This window comes from Prionailurus bengalensis, chromosome E2 (assembly GCF_016509475.1).
Source record: "Prionailurus bengalensis isolate Pbe53 chromosome E2, Fcat_Pben_1.1_paternal_pri, whole genome shotgun sequence".
Classification (NCBI taxonomy): Eukaryota; Metazoa; Chordata; class Mammalia; order Carnivora; family Felidae; genus Prionailurus; species Prionailurus bengalensis.
Genome location: NC_057352.1, coordinates 23,069,280 through 23,088,619, shown reverse-complemented (window position 1 = coordinate 23,088,619; position 19,340 = coordinate 23,069,280). Strand labels below are relative to the sequence as shown.

General features: G+C 43.9%; 1 protein-coding gene across 2 annotated transcripts in view; it reads left to right on the top strand.

Moving 5' to 3' along the window:
- Positions 1-1,339: 1,339 nt before the first annotated feature.
- URI1 (URI1 prefoldin like chaperone) overlaps positions 1,340-19,340 on the top strand; it is a 99,276-nt gene continuing 81,275 nt past the window's right edge. The window contains exons 1-2 of one of the 2 annotated variants that reach the window (XM_043599124.1): positions 1,340-1,438; positions 18,152-18,276. In XM_043599124.1, coding sequence (XP_043455059.1) covers positions 18,256-18,276 — 21 coding nt within the window. In that variant the 5' untranslated portion in view covers positions 1,340-1,438; positions 18,152-18,255. Of the gene's footprint in view, positions 1,439-18,151; positions 18,277-18,383; positions 18,844-19,340 lie in introns of those variants that run through there. The other variant, XM_043599123.1, reaches the window with a different exon arrangement.

Sequence of the window (19,340 nt, the reverse complement as noted above, 5' to 3'; positions counted from 1 at the left end):
GAAGGGTATGAAGAACTGTGTAGCCACCATCGTGCTTGAGAGAGAACACAATGTCTTGTGCCCACCTCTCTTCCAATCCGCATCTTGGTGAACGCTCTCCTGAATCTTGTGTCTCTTGGGGATGGCTCCTGAACATTACCTCGGGCAGATGGGGATCTACTTACTTCAGTTTGGGCTGTTCCTGATTTCTATAAATGGATTCCTACTCTATATATTCTATATGACTTTTCTTTCTTCAACAATTTAATACATTTTTTATCTGAGAGGTTATATGCTTTTACTGTGGGATTGGGTAAAAACATACATAACCAGCGCATAAGCTCATGATTTCATGGATATTATTGCTAAATTAAATCTTTACATTAAAAATATGAGCTGAGTTAGATAAAAATATCAAGTAAATATTAGTACAGGTGGCAAATGGATATGGCAGAAAAAATGATGACATTGGAATGTGAATTAAATTCAGGAAACATGGTTTTAAGTAAAGACAGATACATCTAAAATTGCTCTGGATTTTTGGAAAAATTGCTCTGTTGTCCTTTATAAGCCTAGGCTCCCTGTCACAAGCCCTAACTGGGCACGAGGAGAAGGCGTTTGGGTCTATGCTTACTCCTTTCTAGCTTCGGGCCACTTTCAGCCAGCCAGCTGGGTGGCTTCTTGCCTCCCTGGTCTCTGTTCCCTGCTGGGAATGCCCCCAAAGAATGGCCCTCCTCCCAGCTCCTCAGTGCATGGCCCCGGGGCCAGCCAGTGCAACTCACCTTAGATCAAACTTTCTTCCTGGTCTCTGCTCTCGGGGTCCACTCACCCTCAGGCGGGAGACTGCATTCATGGCTCCATCCTTTACAATTCTCTATAGCCACGTCCTCTGCCAAGTAACTTTGCAGGGCTAACTGCATATGTGGGAGCACCTAGCTCCCACTCTGTTCAGTGGCTGTGCTCCACCCAGAGCAGGAAACTCTTCCATGAGGGAATCAAGCATTTCCACATCTTCACAAACATGCCCCATAGCTGGGCCAGTATAACCCTGCCTAGCAGTGGGAAGAGGGGGCAGTGAGGGCAAATGGAGTCCTTTTTGCTCAGCCCAAGGAACAGAGGCGGCTAGCTCTGCTCCACAAACACCGTGGCCCCTCGCCACGCACTTCTCAGCAGACAGTCATGTCAGCGGGGACTGGAGCTGAGGCAGGACGAGAGTCTAGGGATGTGTTGTGTCCTGGGGATGCTGGGGGAGGCCTGGTGACATGTCCCTGCCCGGGACACAGAACCGGAATCCTCATGTCTGCCAAATTCTAGAGCCCTCTCTGTGTCACAGGTGGGTATTCTTTCTGGGCGACCCTCCAGCTCTCTGCCGGGCTCCTTGAAAATCACCCTCCTGATGTTAACATGGTCTTTCTGCCCAGGACGTCACGCCCCTGAGGGGGTTCAGCCTGTGCGTTGGGTGAGTTGAAGCTGACTTGTGTTATGGCTTCTCTTCTGCTGGGGTACCACGTGAGCGCTTTATTTTGGCCACGCTTGTGCAGCCATTGGGGTGTTCTGTCATGACTCTGCTCGTTTCTCCACAAGCAGAGGCAAAGTCACTTGCCAGGTTGGGAGCTCCTTGCTATTGTTCTACGTACCGGCTCTGTAAAGAAATATGTGTGTTGTAGCACATTTTTGCCATATTATAGCCACCAACCGTCCACTCCCTGGTCCCAATGACATTGATTTCCTCCCGGTGAATATCCTCCCTCTCACTGTGGGAACCAGAGGGGCCAAGGCCTCCCTCTCCCAGTCCTGGGACAACCGGACTTTGTCCTGGAACAGTGAGTTAGTGACGCAGGCACTGATGGGGCGGCCGGATGCTCCCATGCTTGCTCTCTCGGGCAGAGGCAGCAGTGGATGCTGGCCAGGCTTGTGCCTGTGTGAGCCACGCTGGAGTGGCATTCCTTCTGTTCACTGTCCCCCATCCTGCTCCCTCCCCACTCAGCCCTGCTAACCCTTTAGATGAGTGTTACCTATGTTTAAACTTCATCCAAACGGACCTATGTTTGGTACGTGCCCCTGGGTCTCCCTTCTCCCACCCAGTGTCATGTCAGTTCATACGGTATTTTCATCAGAGCTGCCTATATAACTTGTGGGACTCAGTGCAAAATGAAAATGCCGGACCCCTTGTTCAAAAATTAAGAATTTGAAGATGGTGACAATGGAGCATAAGTCCAGTCGATGGCCCTTCGGAGTCCCTGTGGGACCACCACACGCTCCATGAAGCTGGCCCTGACTTCAGTCACCTATCTGCTTGTGGGTCTTTGGGGGCAGAAGCTCCCACGGTGTGGGTCTTTGGGGGCAGAAGCTCCCACGGTGTGGCTGCCGTGATTGGAGCATGGGAAAGCCAGTGTTTCTTCAGGACTTTTATACCCTTAACCCATCCGAGTCTCACAGAGGCCCTGAGGACTGCAGGGCTGCTGATCAGTGTAAGCATCAGGCCACTTCATAGATGCAGAGCTCAAACTAAAGATGCCACAGGACCACCCAAGTCCCACTGCGAGTGCAGGGCCTGAGACTTACCCCAGGGTCCTCTGGTTCCAGAGAGCCCCCTCTTGCCATTAAACCGTGCCCAGCCTTGCTCGAGTCCCTGCTATGTGCCAAGTGCTGGATTCATGAGAAAGGGAAGAAATCCTCCTTGTCCATAGGAATTTACAATCCAAGTGGAAAGCAAAGACAGGACTTACACACATGAAAAATTATTAACCAAAACATTTCTTCCTTCGAGGACGGGGGCTTATAGCTGCAAGAACTATGGGTGCTTTCTGTCTCTCCAAGCAAGAGGAAGGGGAGGTCCGTGGGAGGACAGGAGACTAAGGGCAGGCAGATGTGGCCGTGACTCTGAAGACAGGGCCCCAGCCTGGCTCACACAATCTCAGTGCCTAGGACAGAGTGTGCTTAGCAGAGCTGGTCAAGGGCCAATCCCTGGATGTCCCAGGGATGGAGGTGGGAGGGTAGGGCCCTCCGGTTCCCAAAGTGGGATGCAGGAAATTCACCCTCTGTGGTTCTAGAAATGTTCTATTTTCTTGATCTGGGAACTGGTTACGCAGGTATGCTGACTTCATGAAAATTCATCAAGCTATGCATAGGATTTATGCATTTTTCCTCATGAACGTTGCACTTCAGTATCAGGTTAAGAGAAAATTTGTGAAAGGACCTGCATGTAGTTAAGGGAAATCTAAGGTGCTGTGTTTAACCCACCCTTGGGTGCTCAGAGAAGATTTCCCAGAAGAGGGTCTGAAAAATGTCCTGAGGGAGGGAGCAAACGGTGAGGGTGGGGCTGTTCCTGGCAAAGGGGATGCATGCCTGTGATTTGGGAGGTGAGCAATGCATGGCTGGGGAGAGCATGGGCTGGTGGGTAGGACTGGCTCTGCCTTGGAGCTTGAGGAGGTGGAGAGGACAAGAGACACAAAGGCCGGCCTGTGTGGGGCCTCCCAGGCCTGACGAGTATGGGTTGCCATGAACGGTTGTGAGGGTTGTGAGATTGAGACTCCAGTTGCAGGGGGTGGGGTAGATGGGGTGGGAAATGGGAGGCAGGGAGATGACCCTGAAAAGGCCACCAGACTTTGCTAAGTGAGCAGTGATGGCAGCTGGGCCTGGGAGAGTGTAGAATAGGGAATGAATCCCAGAGACCACTTTTTCAAATGGTACGTTTGGGGGATATAACAAGCGACCACAAGTTCTTTGACATTTGTCCCATCAAGAGATGGAGTCTAATTGCCCATCTCTAGCGTGTGCGCTGGCCTCAGTGACTTGTTAGTGATGAACCGGATGAGGCTGAAGTGATGCTCAGTGACTTCTGGAGCCGGACGAGATAAGGCAGTACAACTCCCACCTGGCTCCCCTTCGGAAGCTGGCCACCATGCTGTAAGGAAGCCGGGGCCCCAGGCAGGCATTCCAGCTGGCCACTCCGCTGAGGTCCTGAGAGCTGCCCAGCTGACCCTGCCTCCCTCCAGAACTGTGCCTTATGCCACTACGTTTGGGTGGTTTGTTGGCAGCAAGAAAACGGCTCCCTTGATCGTCGGGCAGAATCAGCAGGGGAGCTTAAAAAATTCCCAATGCCCAGGCCAGATCCAAGCATTAATATTCTTTGGGGCTCCCAGTGTTCAGCCAAGGTTGAGAACCATTACTGTAGACCAAACCTAAGGCTTGAGCAAAGGTTAGCTTCAGGAGATGGCTTCCCATTTCGCCCCCTCCCCCTCGCCCAGCTTCCTTTTGTCCTTTTGGTTCTTGTCCCCCCCACACACCCCCACTCCCATTTCCCTCTTTGGGCACATGAAAGTGAATCCTCTTATGCAGCAGGGAGGCTCCCAAGGCTGGGTGTGTTAATAGGATTGCCAGATAAAGTACAGGAGGCCCAGTTAGAGTTGAATTTCAGGTAAACAGTGAATTTGTTTTTAGTACACGTGTGTTCCAAATGGTACATGGCCACACTAGAAAATTATGTATTGTTATCTGAAATTCAAATTTTACTGAGCTTTCTATACTTTTATTTGTGAAATCTGGCAACCGGAAGCGTGAAGCCGGGTCAAGGTGATATTTGGGCTTCACCTGGGGACACCTGTAGATTCCTGAGTCCCTCAACAGCAGGGTAGGATACACCTCAGGAATCCTCAGGTCACTTCCCTTGTTAGAGGAAAGTGAGGCCCCAAAACAGGAAGTAATAAACCCAAAACAGGCTGTCCTTGATTTGCATGATATTGTCTAACCAAACCCACGCATATTGGCAAATGTATCAACATTTGCATGCAGGTTTTTATGTCAACGTAGATTTTTAGATCCGCTGGGGGATGTCTGGGAGTATGATTGCTGGGTTGTATGGTAAGTCTATGCTTAATTTTGTGCAAAAGTACCAAACTGTCTTCCAGAGGGGCTGCACCATTTTACATTCTCACCAGCAATAAGAGAGAGTTCCTTTGCTCCATAGCTTAGCCAGCAGTTGGTGTTGTCTCTTGTTTGGATGGTAGCCATTCTAACAGGTATGTAGTAGTGTCTCGTTATTTTAATTTGCATTTCCCCAATGACAAATTATGTTGAGCATCTTTTTATATGCTTATTTGCCATCTGTATATCTTTGGTGAAATGTCCAGATCTTTTGCCCATTTTTAAATTGGGCTGTTTTCTTATTGTCGAGTTTTAAGAATTCTTTATATACTCTAGATACAAGTCCTTTTTCAGACATACTGTTTGCAAATATTTTCTCCCAGTCTGTAGCTTGTTTTTTTCTCAACCTCTTAACAGTATATTTTGCAAATGTTTGTAACTTTGATAAAGTACAATCCATCAATTTTTTCATTGCCAAAATCAAGGTCACATGGATTTTTTTTATGTTTCCTTCTAGAAGTTTTATAGGTTTGTATTTTGCATTTAAGTCTGTGATCTATTATGAGTTAATTTTGTGCAAAATATGAGGTATGAATAGAGCTTTTTTTTTGCAAATAAACATCTAATTGTTCTAGCATCATTTATTAGAGAAACTATTCTTTCTCCATTGAACTGCCTTTGCACCTTTGTAAAAACTCAGTTGCTTATATTTGTACTTGACTATTTACGGGCTCTCTATTTGCCCCATTGATGTGTGTCTATCTCTTTGCTATTATCACATTGTTGGGATTCCCGTAGCTTTACAGCACAATATACTACCATACATAATATACAGCACAATATATAATAGCATAGCTTTGAATTCAGGTATGTGAGTGTTTTTCGCTATGAGAGACCTACTTAAATGCACGTAAGAAGGTTGAAAGGAACCAGGGTCTTCTCAGATTGCTACAGGCCAGCAGGTCACCTGCTGTCCCCAGAGTGGTACTGGGCTGAGTCAAGAGCAGCTGATCCTCTTGGGGGACCTGCTTTCAGCCTCATGGCCCAGCATCCCCACAGCCTTCTGTGCCTTTGTATCACTCTCCACTCTCTGCAGGCCTGTCTCAGCACCTCTGGCCCCAGCACTCTAGCTTACCCTCAACATGGGCCTCTCACAAACAACTGAGAGCTGTGTTTTGGCTAGCACACAGTTTTGTTTTATTTCTTAAAGTTGAATTAGTTGCTGATATTTTCACATTGGGTGATTTCACAAAGAAGTCCGGAAATCTGGCTTCTCCTGGAGAATGGGATCATGCTGGGCCTGAATCCCATGAGTCGGCTGGAGCTAAGTAGCAGTAGGTCCCTTGGGTGAACTGGATCTCTAGTCTGCCAGCCCTTCCAGCCCCCTTTGCTCAATTATGTAAAAGGGTCTGTCCCCTGCAGATCTCTGAGTGTATAATCTCTGGTCTCAGGCTTCAGGGTTCCAGTCTGACAGAGAAAGCCAAGCAGTACAGTCAGTTGAGACATCTACCCCACAGAAACTGGGCAGTGGAGTGTGGCAGCCAGGTCTTTGACCAGAGGAATTTAATGACCAAGGCCCAGCTGATATGCTTGAAAGCCACTGCAAAGGCCATGCTTCCCATCTCATCACTGGGCATGGTGGGTATACTAAGTCAGGCCTGTTCCTGGGAGGCAGAGGACTCCTTTGATGGCCATCTTCAGCATGAAGGCTCCTCAAACCAGCCTTGTTGTACTTTCCTTAGAACTGCATTGCAATCTTAGATGCTTCTCCCCAAATTTCCTTTCTTCCTTCACTTGGCCTCAAGACCTACACTATGGGCCAAAGTTCTTACAACTTATGGCCCTCCTCCCCATTTTCCCTCACAGGTGTTTCTCTTATAAATTTTGTGCATGTTGGTCTTGTTCGGGCATCTGCTTCTCAGAAAACCAGGCCTAACACGGGTGGGTGTCACTCAGCAGGTATGAAAGAAGCAGATTCTTGGAGAAGGGGCTCTGGCTATGGTTAAGGCAGAGACCTTGAGCAATAGGCTCACCCCAACCTGTCCTTTGCTGGTAAAATGATAGAATTTAATAGGACCACAAATCTCCCCAATCCCATCGTGGCTTCTCTCTCCCCTCATACTGATACCGTTCTGAGTCAGAAAGGCTCAGAGAAACCTCAGGGCCTGAGGTGGGCAGTGGAAGGGGGGTGCACAGCCATCAAGCCTCAAGTCCCAATTTGCCAACTAAATGACCCAACTAACCATCTTTACCAAACTCCTGTGAGTACACAAGGTGTCACAGACATTTGCTTGATTTTTGGTCACCCAGCATCCCTCCCTCCTCTTTTGGTACCGGTGCCTGAGTTTTGGGGGCACGTGGGGCTGGGCGTCAGTCCAGCTTTTGCTGTTTTTCAGCCCCATGATTGGTTCAGGACAGGGCATGTGACCTAGTTCAGAGAGAATGAGATGCCCTGAGGCTTTTGCTGGGAAAACTGGGAGACTGATGCTTCTCTTTCTTACTCAGAGCAGGCAGAGGTCCCCGCTTGACCCTAGAAGTTGGGAGTCTGGAGCTCCCAGACACCTGAGAATGATGTAGATGCAGTAAAAGGCAGGGCTCTGAGAAGAGAAGCAAGCTCCGTTGTTGTTGTTTAGGACTCAATCAAGCCCAGCTGAAAGCTGAACCACTCCTGAACTTTTCAGAGTTGAGAGCCAATAAATTGTCTTTTAAATGAAGGCAGTTTGCAACAGATTTGCAGCTTAATAAATTCTAATTGACATAGGCATTTGATCATCCACTAAATGGGTCATTTAGGACTCATCTTTCTTCTGGTATTATCACTTGAGGGTCGGCTAACTTCTACATCAGGGAAAAAGTAGGTTAAAAAAAATAAAAATTTTGAAAAGGTGAGGAATATCCAGGCTCCTGGGGGCCAGCAGCTCTTGTTGAAGGGCTGGAGCTTGCAGTGGGCATTTGAGGCTTTGCCTGTATAGCTTCCTCTCCTATGTTTTCAGATGTTCTCTGGGGAGACACCTTCTCCTACCCATACTCGTTATGTTTAGAATGGAGTTGGTCCATTCCTTCCTCTTGGGCTCTAGGCGTGGGCAATTAAGCCAGCCAGTTTAGGAGGAAAGAGGTACCTTCTTCCCCCTGAGATTGCTCAATAAGTACAATGATGATTAGGAATGTTGGGAGCCTCCACGTGTAAGGAAACTTCAGAAGAAAGCTGACGCAGAAGAAAGCACAAAGAAGAGGAGAAAGACATATCCGTGATGCTCCTGGGTGTAGCCTTATCTGAAACTAACTTTCTGTAACTGAACTTTTCAGTTACATGAGGAAACAAAGCCCGTTGTTTTTTTTTTTTCTTTCAGTGGGAAAATATAGCATAAAATATATTATTTTAGCCATCTTTATACAATTCAGTGGCATTGGGTACATTCGTAATGTTGTGTAACATTTAACCAATGTTGTGTCACCACTCGTTCTAGAACTTTTATTACTCCCAACAGAAAAATTCTGTAACCATTAGGCAATGGCCCCCATCTCCCATCCCCCAACCAGGTCTTGGTGACTTCTAATCTACTTTATGCCTCCATCAATCGACCTGCTTTAGGTATTTCATATAAGTGGAATAATACAATATTTTTACCTTTGCATCTGGTTTATTTCACTTGGGTTTTCATAATTTCATATTAATTTTCTATTACTTTATGCTTTCAAGGTTCATCAATGCTGTAGCATGGATCAGAACTTAATTCCTCTTTATGATGACTGAGTAACGTTCATATGCATATGTATACGCACAGAATATATACACACACCACATTTTGTTTATCCACTTATCTGTTGAGGGAAACTTGGATTTTTTTCACTTTTTGGCTGCTGTGAGTAATGCTGCTACGAACACAGATGTATTTGAGTATTTGTTTTCGGTTCTTTGGGGTATATGTCGAGGAGTGAAACTATTTGTTCATACGATCTGTGTTTAACTTTTTGAGAAATTGCCAAACTTTCCCACGGCAGCTACAACATTTTACATTCCCACCAGCAGTGAAAGGGTGTTCCAATTTCTCTACATACTTGCCAACACTTGTTATTTCTTCTTTCCTTCCTTTCTTCTTTCCCTCCCTCCCTCTCCTCATCCACCTCGTCCTCCTTCTTCTTCATATTCGTCCTAGAGGCCATGAAGCAGTATCTCATTGTGGTTTAGACTTGCATTCCCTAATGGTTAGGGTCATTGAGCAACTTTTCACGTGTCTATTGGACATTTGTACATCTTTTTTTCAAGAAGTCCTTTTTTCTTTTCAAGTCCTTTCCTCATTTTTGAATTGTTTTCTTTTTTGTTGTTGTGGTCGAGTTGTAGGAGATATAACTATATCTTTCTATGTATCTATATATAAATATAAATATATATAATAAATATATATAAATATAGAAATAGAGATAGATAAATATAGAGTTAGATATTCTTCATATTAAACCCTCATAAGATACATGATTTGTAAATATTTCTTCCTTGTGTTATATTTCCATTCTCTTGAAAGTGTCATTTGATGCATAAAAGTTTTTACTAAGTTTTAATGAAGTCAAATATACTTATATTTTTCTTTTGCTGCCTGTGCTTTTAGTGTCATATTTAAGAAATTGCCAATTCCAAAATCATGAAGATTTTCCCTTATGACTTCTTCTAAGAGTTTTAAAGTTTTAGGTCTTTTGTTTAGGTCTGATTCATTTTGAGTTAATTTTTGTATATGGTATAAGGTAAGGGATCAATGTCATCACTTTGCATGTGGATATCCAGTGTCCTTAGTACTATTTGTTGATGTGACTGTTCTTTACCTATTGAATGATCTTGGAACTCTTGTCAAAAATCAATTCACCATATATGGGAGGGTTCATTTGGGGGCTATTCATTCAATTCCATTAGTCAATGTGTGTATCCTTACGCTAGTAACAGTGTTTTGATTAACATAGATTTGAAGTAAGTTTTGAAATCAGGAAGTGTGAGACTTTTCCAACTTTGATCTTCTTCAAGATTGTTTCAGCTATTGAGGGTCCCTTGTAATTCCACATAAATTTTAGGATGGGTTTTTGTACTTCTGCAAAATACGACACTGGGATTCGATAGGGATTGCTTCAAATCTATAGACTGCTTTTAGGAGCACTGTTTATTAATTTGCTTGGGCTGCTATCACAAAATACCACAAAATGGGTGGTTTAAGCAATAGGAATTTATTTTCTCATAGTTTGGGAGGTTAGAAGTCCATGATCAAGGTAATGATCAAGCAAGTTCAGTTTCTGGTAAAAGATTTTTTCCTAACTTATAGATGACAGCTTTTTCACTGTGTCCTCACTTGGCCTTTCCTTAGTGTGTGTGTGAAGAGAATGAGTTTTCTGGTGTCTCTTTTTATAAGGACACTGATCCTATTGGATCAGGCCTTATTATTTTTGTTTTTTAAATTTTTTAATGTTTATTTATTTTTGAGAGAGAGAGAATTCAAGCAGGGGAGGAGAAGAGAGGGAGACACAGAATTCAAAGCAGGCTTCAGGCTCTGAGCTGTCAGCACAGAGCCCAACACGGGGCTCAAACCCACGAACCATGAGATCATGACCTGAGCCAAAGTCAGGCGCTTAACCAGTTGAGCCACCCAGGCACCCCACAGGCCTTATTTTTATTATGTCACTTAACCTTAATTACTTCCACAAAGGACCTATCTCCAAATATAGTATATTGAAGGTTAGAGCTTCAACATATGAATTTTGGGGAAACATTCCATCCATAACAGTTCTCCTCTTAGCATTATTAAGTCTTCCAACCCATGAATGTAAATATCTTTCCATTTATTTGTGTTTTCTTTAATTTATTTCAAGAATGTTTTGTAGTTTTAAGTGCACAATTTTTTTATGCCTCCTTAGTTTAATTCATTACTAAATATTTTTTATGCTAGTACAAGTGAGATTTTTAAAAATTTCCTTTTCAGATTGTTCATTGCTAGTGTATAGAAATGTAACTGATGTTCGTGTGTTGATTTTGTATCCAGTGACTTTGTTGAGTTTGTTGCTTTAAGCTATTTTTTGTGTGTAGATTCTTTATGGTTTTCTATATATAAAATCATATCATCTACTGAAAGAACTAATTTTTTTTGTTCTCTTCCAATATGGCTTCTTTTTATTTCTTTATCTTGCTTAATTGCTTTGGCTAGAACTTCCAATACTATGTTAAATAGAAGTGGTAAAAGCAAACATCTCTTTCTTGTTCCTGATCTTAGAGGAAAAACTTTGTCTTTTACCCTTGAGTATGTTACCTATGCGTTTTTCATATATGGCCTTTATAATGTTGAGGTTTCTTTCTATTACTAGTTTATTGATTTTTTTAGTCATGAAAAGGTGTTGGGTTTTATCAAGTGCTATTTCTGCATCAATTTGGATTATCATGTGTTTTGTTTTCCTTTGTTCTATTAATGTGGTATATTACATTGGTTGATTTTCATATGGTGAAACAACTTTGTATTCCTGGGATAAATTCTGCATAGTCATGGTGTATAATCTTTATAATATGCTGTTGAACTTGTGTGTTCATATTTTGTTGAGGATTTTTGCATTTATATTCATAAGGACTTTAACCTATTGTTTTCCTTTTTCCCCCCAATATTTATTTATTTTGAGAAAGAGAGAGAGAGAGTGACTAGGGGGTGCAGAGAGAGAGAGGAAAGAGAGAATCCCAAGAGAGCCTGACATGGGGCTCTATCCCACAGATGATGGGGCTCTATCCCCAGATCATGACCTGAACTGAAACCAAGAGTAGAACACTTAACCCACTGAACCACCCAGGCACCCTTATAGTTTTCTTTCTTCCAGTGTCTTAGTGACCTCATAGAATGCATTCCTTCTTCAATGTTTTGGAAAAGTTTAAGCAGAATTGATGACTATTTTTTAAATGTTTTGTAGAATTCACCTTTGAAACCATTTGTTCTGTATTTTTCTTTGTTGGTAGGATTAATGATTCATTCTCCTTACTTGTTAATGGCCTTTTTATAATTTTCTATTTTTCCTTGAGTTAGTTTTGTTTGTATTTTTCTAGGAATTTTCCCATTTCATGTAGACTTATCCAATTTGTTGCATATAATTGTTCGTAGTATTTCTGTAAAATAGCTAGTAGTATCCATTTTAATTTCTGGTTTTGAAAATTTGAGTCTCTCTTTTTCTTAATCTAGTAAAGGTTTGTCAATTTCATCGATATTTATCTGAGAATAAATTTTGGTTTCATTAATTTCCTCTGTTGTTTTTTATTCTCTGTTTCTCCCTCATGTAATCTTTGTTATTTCTTCCTTATGCTAGCTTTGGGTTGCTTGCTTTTCTTTCTAGTTCCTCGGGGTATACAGTTAGGTTATTGATATATTAGTTTGCTAGGGCCACCATAACAAAATACCATAGGCTTGGTGACTTAAACAGCAGACATTTATTTTTTCATAGTTCTGGAGGATATAAGTCCAAGATCAAGGTGTGACTAGGTTGGTTAACACTGAGGCCCCTCTCTTGGGCTAGCAAACGGCTGCCCTCTTGCTGCCCCTTCACATGGTCATCCCTGTGTGTGCACGTGTCCCTTGTGTCTCTACATATTCCCTGCTATTTTTTTAATGTTTAGTTTTGAGAGGGAGGGGAGGGGCAGAAAGAGAGAGAGAGAGAGAGAGAGAGAGAGAGAGAGAGAGAGAGAATCTGAAGCAGGTTCCACACTGTCAGCAGAGAGCCAACACCTGTCTGTAACTCACCAACCAGAAGGTCATGATTTGAGCTAAAGTCAGATGCTTAACCGACTGAGCCATCAAGCTCTCTTCTAAATATCCCCTTCTTATAAGGACACCAGCCAGATTGGATTAGGACCCACTCAAATGACCCTTTTAATGTGTTAATTTTAACATATTCATCTTTCAAAGCCCTATCTGCAGACATAGTCACATTCTGAGGTACTAGGGGTTAGGACCTCTATGTGTGAATTTGAAGGGGTGACAGTTCAGCCTGTATCACCATTCTTTTACTTTCAATTCTTTTGTGTCTTTCAATCTAAAGTGAATTTCTTGTAAACAGCATATAGATCAATCATTTAAAAAATCCATTCTACCAATGTTTGTTTTAATTGGACCGTTTAATCCATTTACATTTAAAGAAATTGTTGGTAAAGAAGAACTTAGTTCTGCCATTTTTGTGTGTGTACCTTTTTTTGTTCAATTCCTACATTTTTTATTTATTAGATTATTTTATAGTGTATCGCTTTGATTCCCTTTTTTCCTTGTATGTATATATTTTAGTTATTGTAGTAGTAGTTCCCTTGTGAACTATAATTAACATTTTGAACTTATAACATCCTAGTTTGAATAATACCAATTTAGTTTCAATAGTATACAAACACTGTGCTTTTATACAGTTTTGTCCTTCTCCCTTTATATTGTTATTGTCCCAGATCACATTCCTATACATCGTGTGCCCCTTAACATAGATTTGTAATTACTGTTTTATACATTTGCCTTTTAAATTGTAGTTGACAATAGAGGAATTACAAACCAAACCTGCGGTAATACTGGTTTTTATATTTACCTGCGTAGTCACTACTTTTTTTTATTTTTATCAAAAAATTTTTTTTTCTTAGTCACTACTTTTATCAGTGTTCTCTATTTCTCATATGACTTTGAGTTCTTGTCTGGTGTTCTCTCATTTCAGTCCAATAGACTCACTTTAGCAATTCTTGTGAAGCAAGTCTGCTAGTAATGAACCCCTTCAGTTATTATTTATCTGGAAATGTTTTAATTTCTCCTTCATTCTTGATAGTTCATCTAAGAAAGAAATCTTCGTTGAGAGGTTGTTTTTTCCTTTCGGAACTGAATATGCCCTTTGGCTTCCATGATTTCTTTTTTCTTTTTTTAAACAGGAGGTGCTTTTTTTGTTTTTATTTTTTTGTTTTAGTAAAGAGTGAGACTATGAGCAGGGAGAGGGACGGAGGGAGAGAGAGACAATCTTAAGCAAGCTCCATGCTCAGTGTAGAGCCTGATGCAGGCTTCAGTCCCATGACTCTGGGATCATGACCTGATCCCAACCAACTGAGCCACCCATGTGCCATGGCCTACATGATTTCAGATTAGAAATCAGCTGTTAATCTTGTTGAGGATTCCTTGTATGTGACAAGTTACTTGTCACTTGTTGCTTCTAAGATTGTCTTTTTTTGTGTGTTTTGACAATTTGATTATAATGTGTCTCAGTTCTACACATCTCTTTGAGTTTATCTTGCTTGAAGTTCCTTAGGCCTCTTGGATGTGTGTATTCAAATCTTTCATCAAATTTAGGAAGTTTTCAGCCGTTATTTTTTCAAAAATTTTTTGTCCCTTTCTGTCTCCTCCTGGAACTCCTCTTGTGCATACTGTTGGTATGCTCAGTGGTGTCCCCCAGGCTCATAGGCTCGGTTCATATCTCCTTTTTTTTCTTTCTTTCTTTACCTGACTGGATAATTTTGAGTGCCTTATATTCAAAGTTTTTTGATATTTCTTCTGCCAGCTCAAATCCTTTTGGCTCCTGTAGTGAATTTATTATTTTATTTTTTATTTATTGTATTTTTCAGCTCTAGGGTTTCTATTTTGTTCCTTTTCATAATTTTGATCTCTTTATTGCCATTCCCTATTTGTTCATAAATTTTTTTGTGTGGTTTCCTTTAGTTCTTTGTCTATGATTTCCTTCAGCTTATTAAGCATATTTAAGATAGTTGATTTAATGTCTTTGACTAATATTTCCAATGTCTGGGCTTCCTTAGGGATGGTTTCTAATTATTATTATTTTTTTTCTGCGAATTGGCTTTACATACTTGTTTTTTGGTATGTTTTGTATTGTTTGTTGAGGACTGGACATTTTGAGTATTAGTATGTGAACTCTGGAAATCCGATTTTCCTGCTCCTCAGGGATTGCTGATTTTTGCTTGTTGAAGTTTGCTGTCATCTCTTTAGTGATTTTTCCAAACTATTTTTCAAAGTGTATTCCTTGGAACGTGTGGTCATTGAAGTTTTTATTCTGTTATCTCTACAGCCAGCCAGTGACTTGAAGATTTTCTTAAAAAAAAAAAAAAAAAAAAGTCTGTCCCTTTAAATCTTCCAATAGATGCTGTCAGGGGAAATTGCTGCAGTTCTAGAAGGCCAGTCTCCACCTGTCTCTCAGGGAGCTGGTAGACTGACCGAAATGTTCTGGAGGACAAGGACCTTACTGCTCACACTGGCATCAGCCAACCACTCCAGGAATGGTGGCTGCTAATCCCACAGCTGCATGGTGGGGTGCGGGCTGAGGAATGGGGCATGGCAGCTGGTTCTCACCCCTCCCCACCCCTACCAACAGTTGGTGACCTTTTCCTTTATCATGCACTCTCCTGGTTTTTTAAAGTTCAAGTTCCAGAGTTTCAATATTGTTGACTCTGTGAGTGTTTCCGTTTCCAACTGACAGTTGTTTTTGTTTGGTTGGTTTTTAGGGTTATTTATTTATTTTGAGAGAAAGAGAGAGGGAGAGAGAGAAGGGGAGGAGCAGAAAAAGAGGAAGAAAGATGATCCTAAGGAGGCCCTGCGATGTCAGTGCCATCGCTGAGCCCCTCTTGGGGCTTGAACTCACAAACCATGAGATCAAGACTGAGGTGAAACCATGAGTTGGACACTCAACCGACTGAGCCACCCAGTGGCTCTGACAGTTGTTTTGATGAAGGGACTGATCCCTAGGGCCTTCACTCCACCATTTTGCCTCATGCCCTTCTGAATCCCTCCTTTTAAAATTTTTGTTTTTTTCCATAACTCACTTTGAGTTTCTATTACTGGCATCTGAGAGATGGCAACAACTGTAGCAACTGCCATGCTTGGTGCTATGTATTTTTCAGACTTAAAGATGATTTCATCCCTTTCCTTGGAGGGGAGGCTGAAGTGTACAGAAAAACCATATACAAGAAGGATTTGAGTGATCAGTGACAACCCTAAGGATAAGCAGATGAAGTACCAGGGGAACTTCATGGAAGGGATGATTTTTTGACCTTGGGGTTAAGGATGAACCTCCTATAGAATTAAAAGAACCTCATCTAAGGTCTTTGGCCCTCTGTTGACTCCAAGATCCACAGACAGTTCTGGTCCCTGCCTTGATCACCTCCTGCTTCTCATGCACAAGGGAGGGCCTGGTACATGGAAGGGGGTCAATAATTTTTACTGTTTTGTTTTATTTGAAGGTGTTTTGTTTTATTGAAGGTGTTTTGGGGTGGCTGATGTTCACCTGGATGAGTGATTATAATTTGAAGGATTTTAGATGGATAGAGGAAGTTTTCACTGTCAGCTTTTATACTTGTGATCACCATCATTCTTCAAGCCAACCCTGAGGCAGGTATAGCTCTAAGACTTGTTGTACAGGAGAATGAAACTCAGCAGGTTAAGGGTCTTGCCTAAGACTTGTCAGCAGGCAAGTGGCAGAGTTGGGACCACAGCTTGGGTCTGTTTGGGTTTTACAGTTCAAGTTCTTCTGCTGTTACTTCTGAGAGCTCTTAGGACTGAGTGAAGGAAGCAGCAAATGTTCATGGAATGTCAACCAAGTCCCTGTTCTCATGGAGCTGGTGTTCTACTGTGAAGAGATGGTAACTAGTATAGAAGCAGATAAAATTGGTAATCCTAAAAAGGGATAAGTGCTATGAAGAAAATTTAAAAAGTGAGGTGCTGGAGGATGCTTGGAGGAGAGGGGAGGGTCTTCTACAGACAGGATATCAGGGAAGCTTTTTTATTTGAATCGAGGCCTGAGTGATGCAAAGGAGTAGACCATGCAACGATCCAGCAGAAGTATTGCAGGCAGCAAGATCAGCCAGTGCCAAGACCCTAAGGCAGGAGAAGAGCGAAACCATTATGGTTGGTATGAGTGGCAAGGGGGCTTGCAAGGCAGTTAGAAAGGTGGGTCAGATATAATACAGAATTCTAGTAGGACATCTGGATTTTATTCTAGTTGCAGTGAGAATTCATGGAGGGCTCAAGCAGGGAGAGTGATATGATCTGGTTATTTTTAAAAGCTCCTTCAGGCTGCTGAGCTGAAAATAGATTGGGGGTACATGAATCAGAATCTTTGGCTGCTGGTGACATAAAATATGATGCAAACTGCCTTAATCCATCAGAAAATTTACTGGCCTCTTTAACCAGAAGTGTAGAGGTAATGTAGACTTCAGAGCTGGCTGATTCAGCCCTGAGTCCAGTGCTGTGATATAGTCAAGAACTCAAGTTCTGTCTCTTGGCTCTGGTGACCACAGACTCAACTTCATTGTGAGGCTAAGAGGTGTCCGGGTGGTTTTACTAGAGCTGAAATACACAGGGCCATATGCCCTGTACTTCCCCACCAAGGGATGGATAGATTTTTTTTTTTTTTTTTTTTTTATGGAAACACTTCCAAAGAATGAGGGAGAACTTTTTCAGAAGCCTTCAGGAACTCTGTTTGTGAAGTATCACATGCCCTTTCCGGAATCAACTATTTACAGGGAAAATGCATCATGCCTTTAGACTGGAGCTGGGGTGGGTCAGCTTCCCAAAGGCACAGGAACTATGTGGGCTAGGGTAGACCATGTGAAGGAGGGGAGATAGACAAAGGGCAGCTGACAAAGTCCATTACAGGGGCAAGAGTGGAAGCAGGGAGGCCAGAGAAGAAGCTACTGAGGTAGGTGAGGATAGAGAGATGATGGTGGAGATAGAGGAGGTGGTATGAGAAACATTCTGATTCTGCCTCTTTCAGAGGTGTTGACGTTGAATATGCAGTGAGGAAAAGAGGAATTAACATAGACCATTTGCCCAAGTTTTCCTTGCGTCTTTCTTTGAAGCAAATGGAAAATGGGTGTATCTGGACTGGAGAGCTGGCCAAGAGAAAGGGAAGAGAAACTGCAAGAAGGCATACAAAGGTGTAAACGGCAGATACCCCTCAGCCTATTCCCATCTGTACAACGCTAAACAAACAGGATCCATCGCTACTGTTAAGAACTGGAGCAGAGGTGGTGCTTAGGGCATGGCCAGTTCCGGCTAGGAAGCATTAATTGGGTGCCTACTGTGTCCAGAGGCTGTAGGAGAGAGCATAGTTCTGAAATAAGAGAAAAAGTGTGGGCTAAGTTATCCTTGAAAAAATCTCTTAAATAGTCCAAACATAGCACTATATTAATATAAGCACAGTAATTAATACACACGCAAAACATAATTGCATATTTTAATTCATTAAACAGGCACAGGAAAGAGTTGAACTTGTTAAAATTAAATTATGTTCTTACAAAGCAGCTTTGGTTCTTGAATTAAGCTTCCACCGCCAGATGCAGCGCTAAACGACTGGAAGACGAAGGGGACACAAGGCTTACCTCCAGGAGCACTCACTCAGCGTGGATCCCGGATAGAATGAAAGCTTCCAGAGGCTACAATGCAGCGCAAACCTCGCGGGGTAAGCCCGCCTCAGCCGCGTCACTCCTGCACCACGTGACCCACTAGGGGGGCGGGGCCAGGGGCGGGGGCTCCGCGCGCTTCCCGGCGTGCCGCGCGGGGCGGAGCGAGGGGCGGAGCCTACGGGGGAGGCGCGGAGGAGGCGCGGCCGCCACAGGACGCCTGTCTCGGCCCGGTCACCGGACAGGCGCCTCCGGCTCTCACCGGCCCGCCTGCTGCTTCGAGCCCGCGGCGGCGGCGGCGGCGGGCGGCATGCGCGTGTGAAATGCGGCCGCGGGCAGCCGGGACGCGAGCAGCGGCCGCCGCGGCAGCGGAGAAGACAGGCGCGGCCTCCTCAGCTAGGGGCACGCAGTGCATGAGGGCGAGCACGCGGGTGCTGGGCAGCCGCCGGACACGCCGCCTCCATAAACATTTGTTTAGGACTCGTTCGCCCCGCTGAGGTCCCGGCGCCTCCACCATGGAGGCCCCGGCCGACCCCGGGTCCCACGCCTCGGCCTCGGCCTCGTCCTCGGCCGCGGCGCCGCTGCGCGCCCCGGAGGTGGCGCGGCTCCGAGAGGAGCAGGAAAAGGTAACAGGCCGCGCTCCGGGCCCCGCGCTTCCGGCGGTGGTCTCGGGAGGCGCCCGCTCCCCGGCACATCCTCGGCGCCCGGCCCCCCCAATCTGGGGCTGGGGCCCTCCTCGGGGTCCGCCTCCCCCGCTCGCCCCGGAGACCCCCTCCTTCCCGCTGTGGGCCTCAGCCCTCTGGTCCCGGGCCCAGCTCGATCCTGACGCGGTACCGGGGAGGAGCACAGCCTCCAGGCTTGGAGAGAGAAAGTGTTGGGAGAAACTTTTGTCACGTGCTTTTGTTGTCTTTTGTCTGGAGCCCTTTGACCTTCAAGGGGAGGGAAGGGATGGGAAAGAGGGAGGTGACTATCCCTTTAAATTGCGTATCAAAGTGAGTTTTTAGACCTAATATAGACAGCAGTGCGTGGGAATTTTTTGGTTTGGGGTACGCGGTCAATGGAGGGCTCACCTTAGTATCTTCTTAAAAATCGTTGCTAAAATGTATACACATTGTTGCTCTTT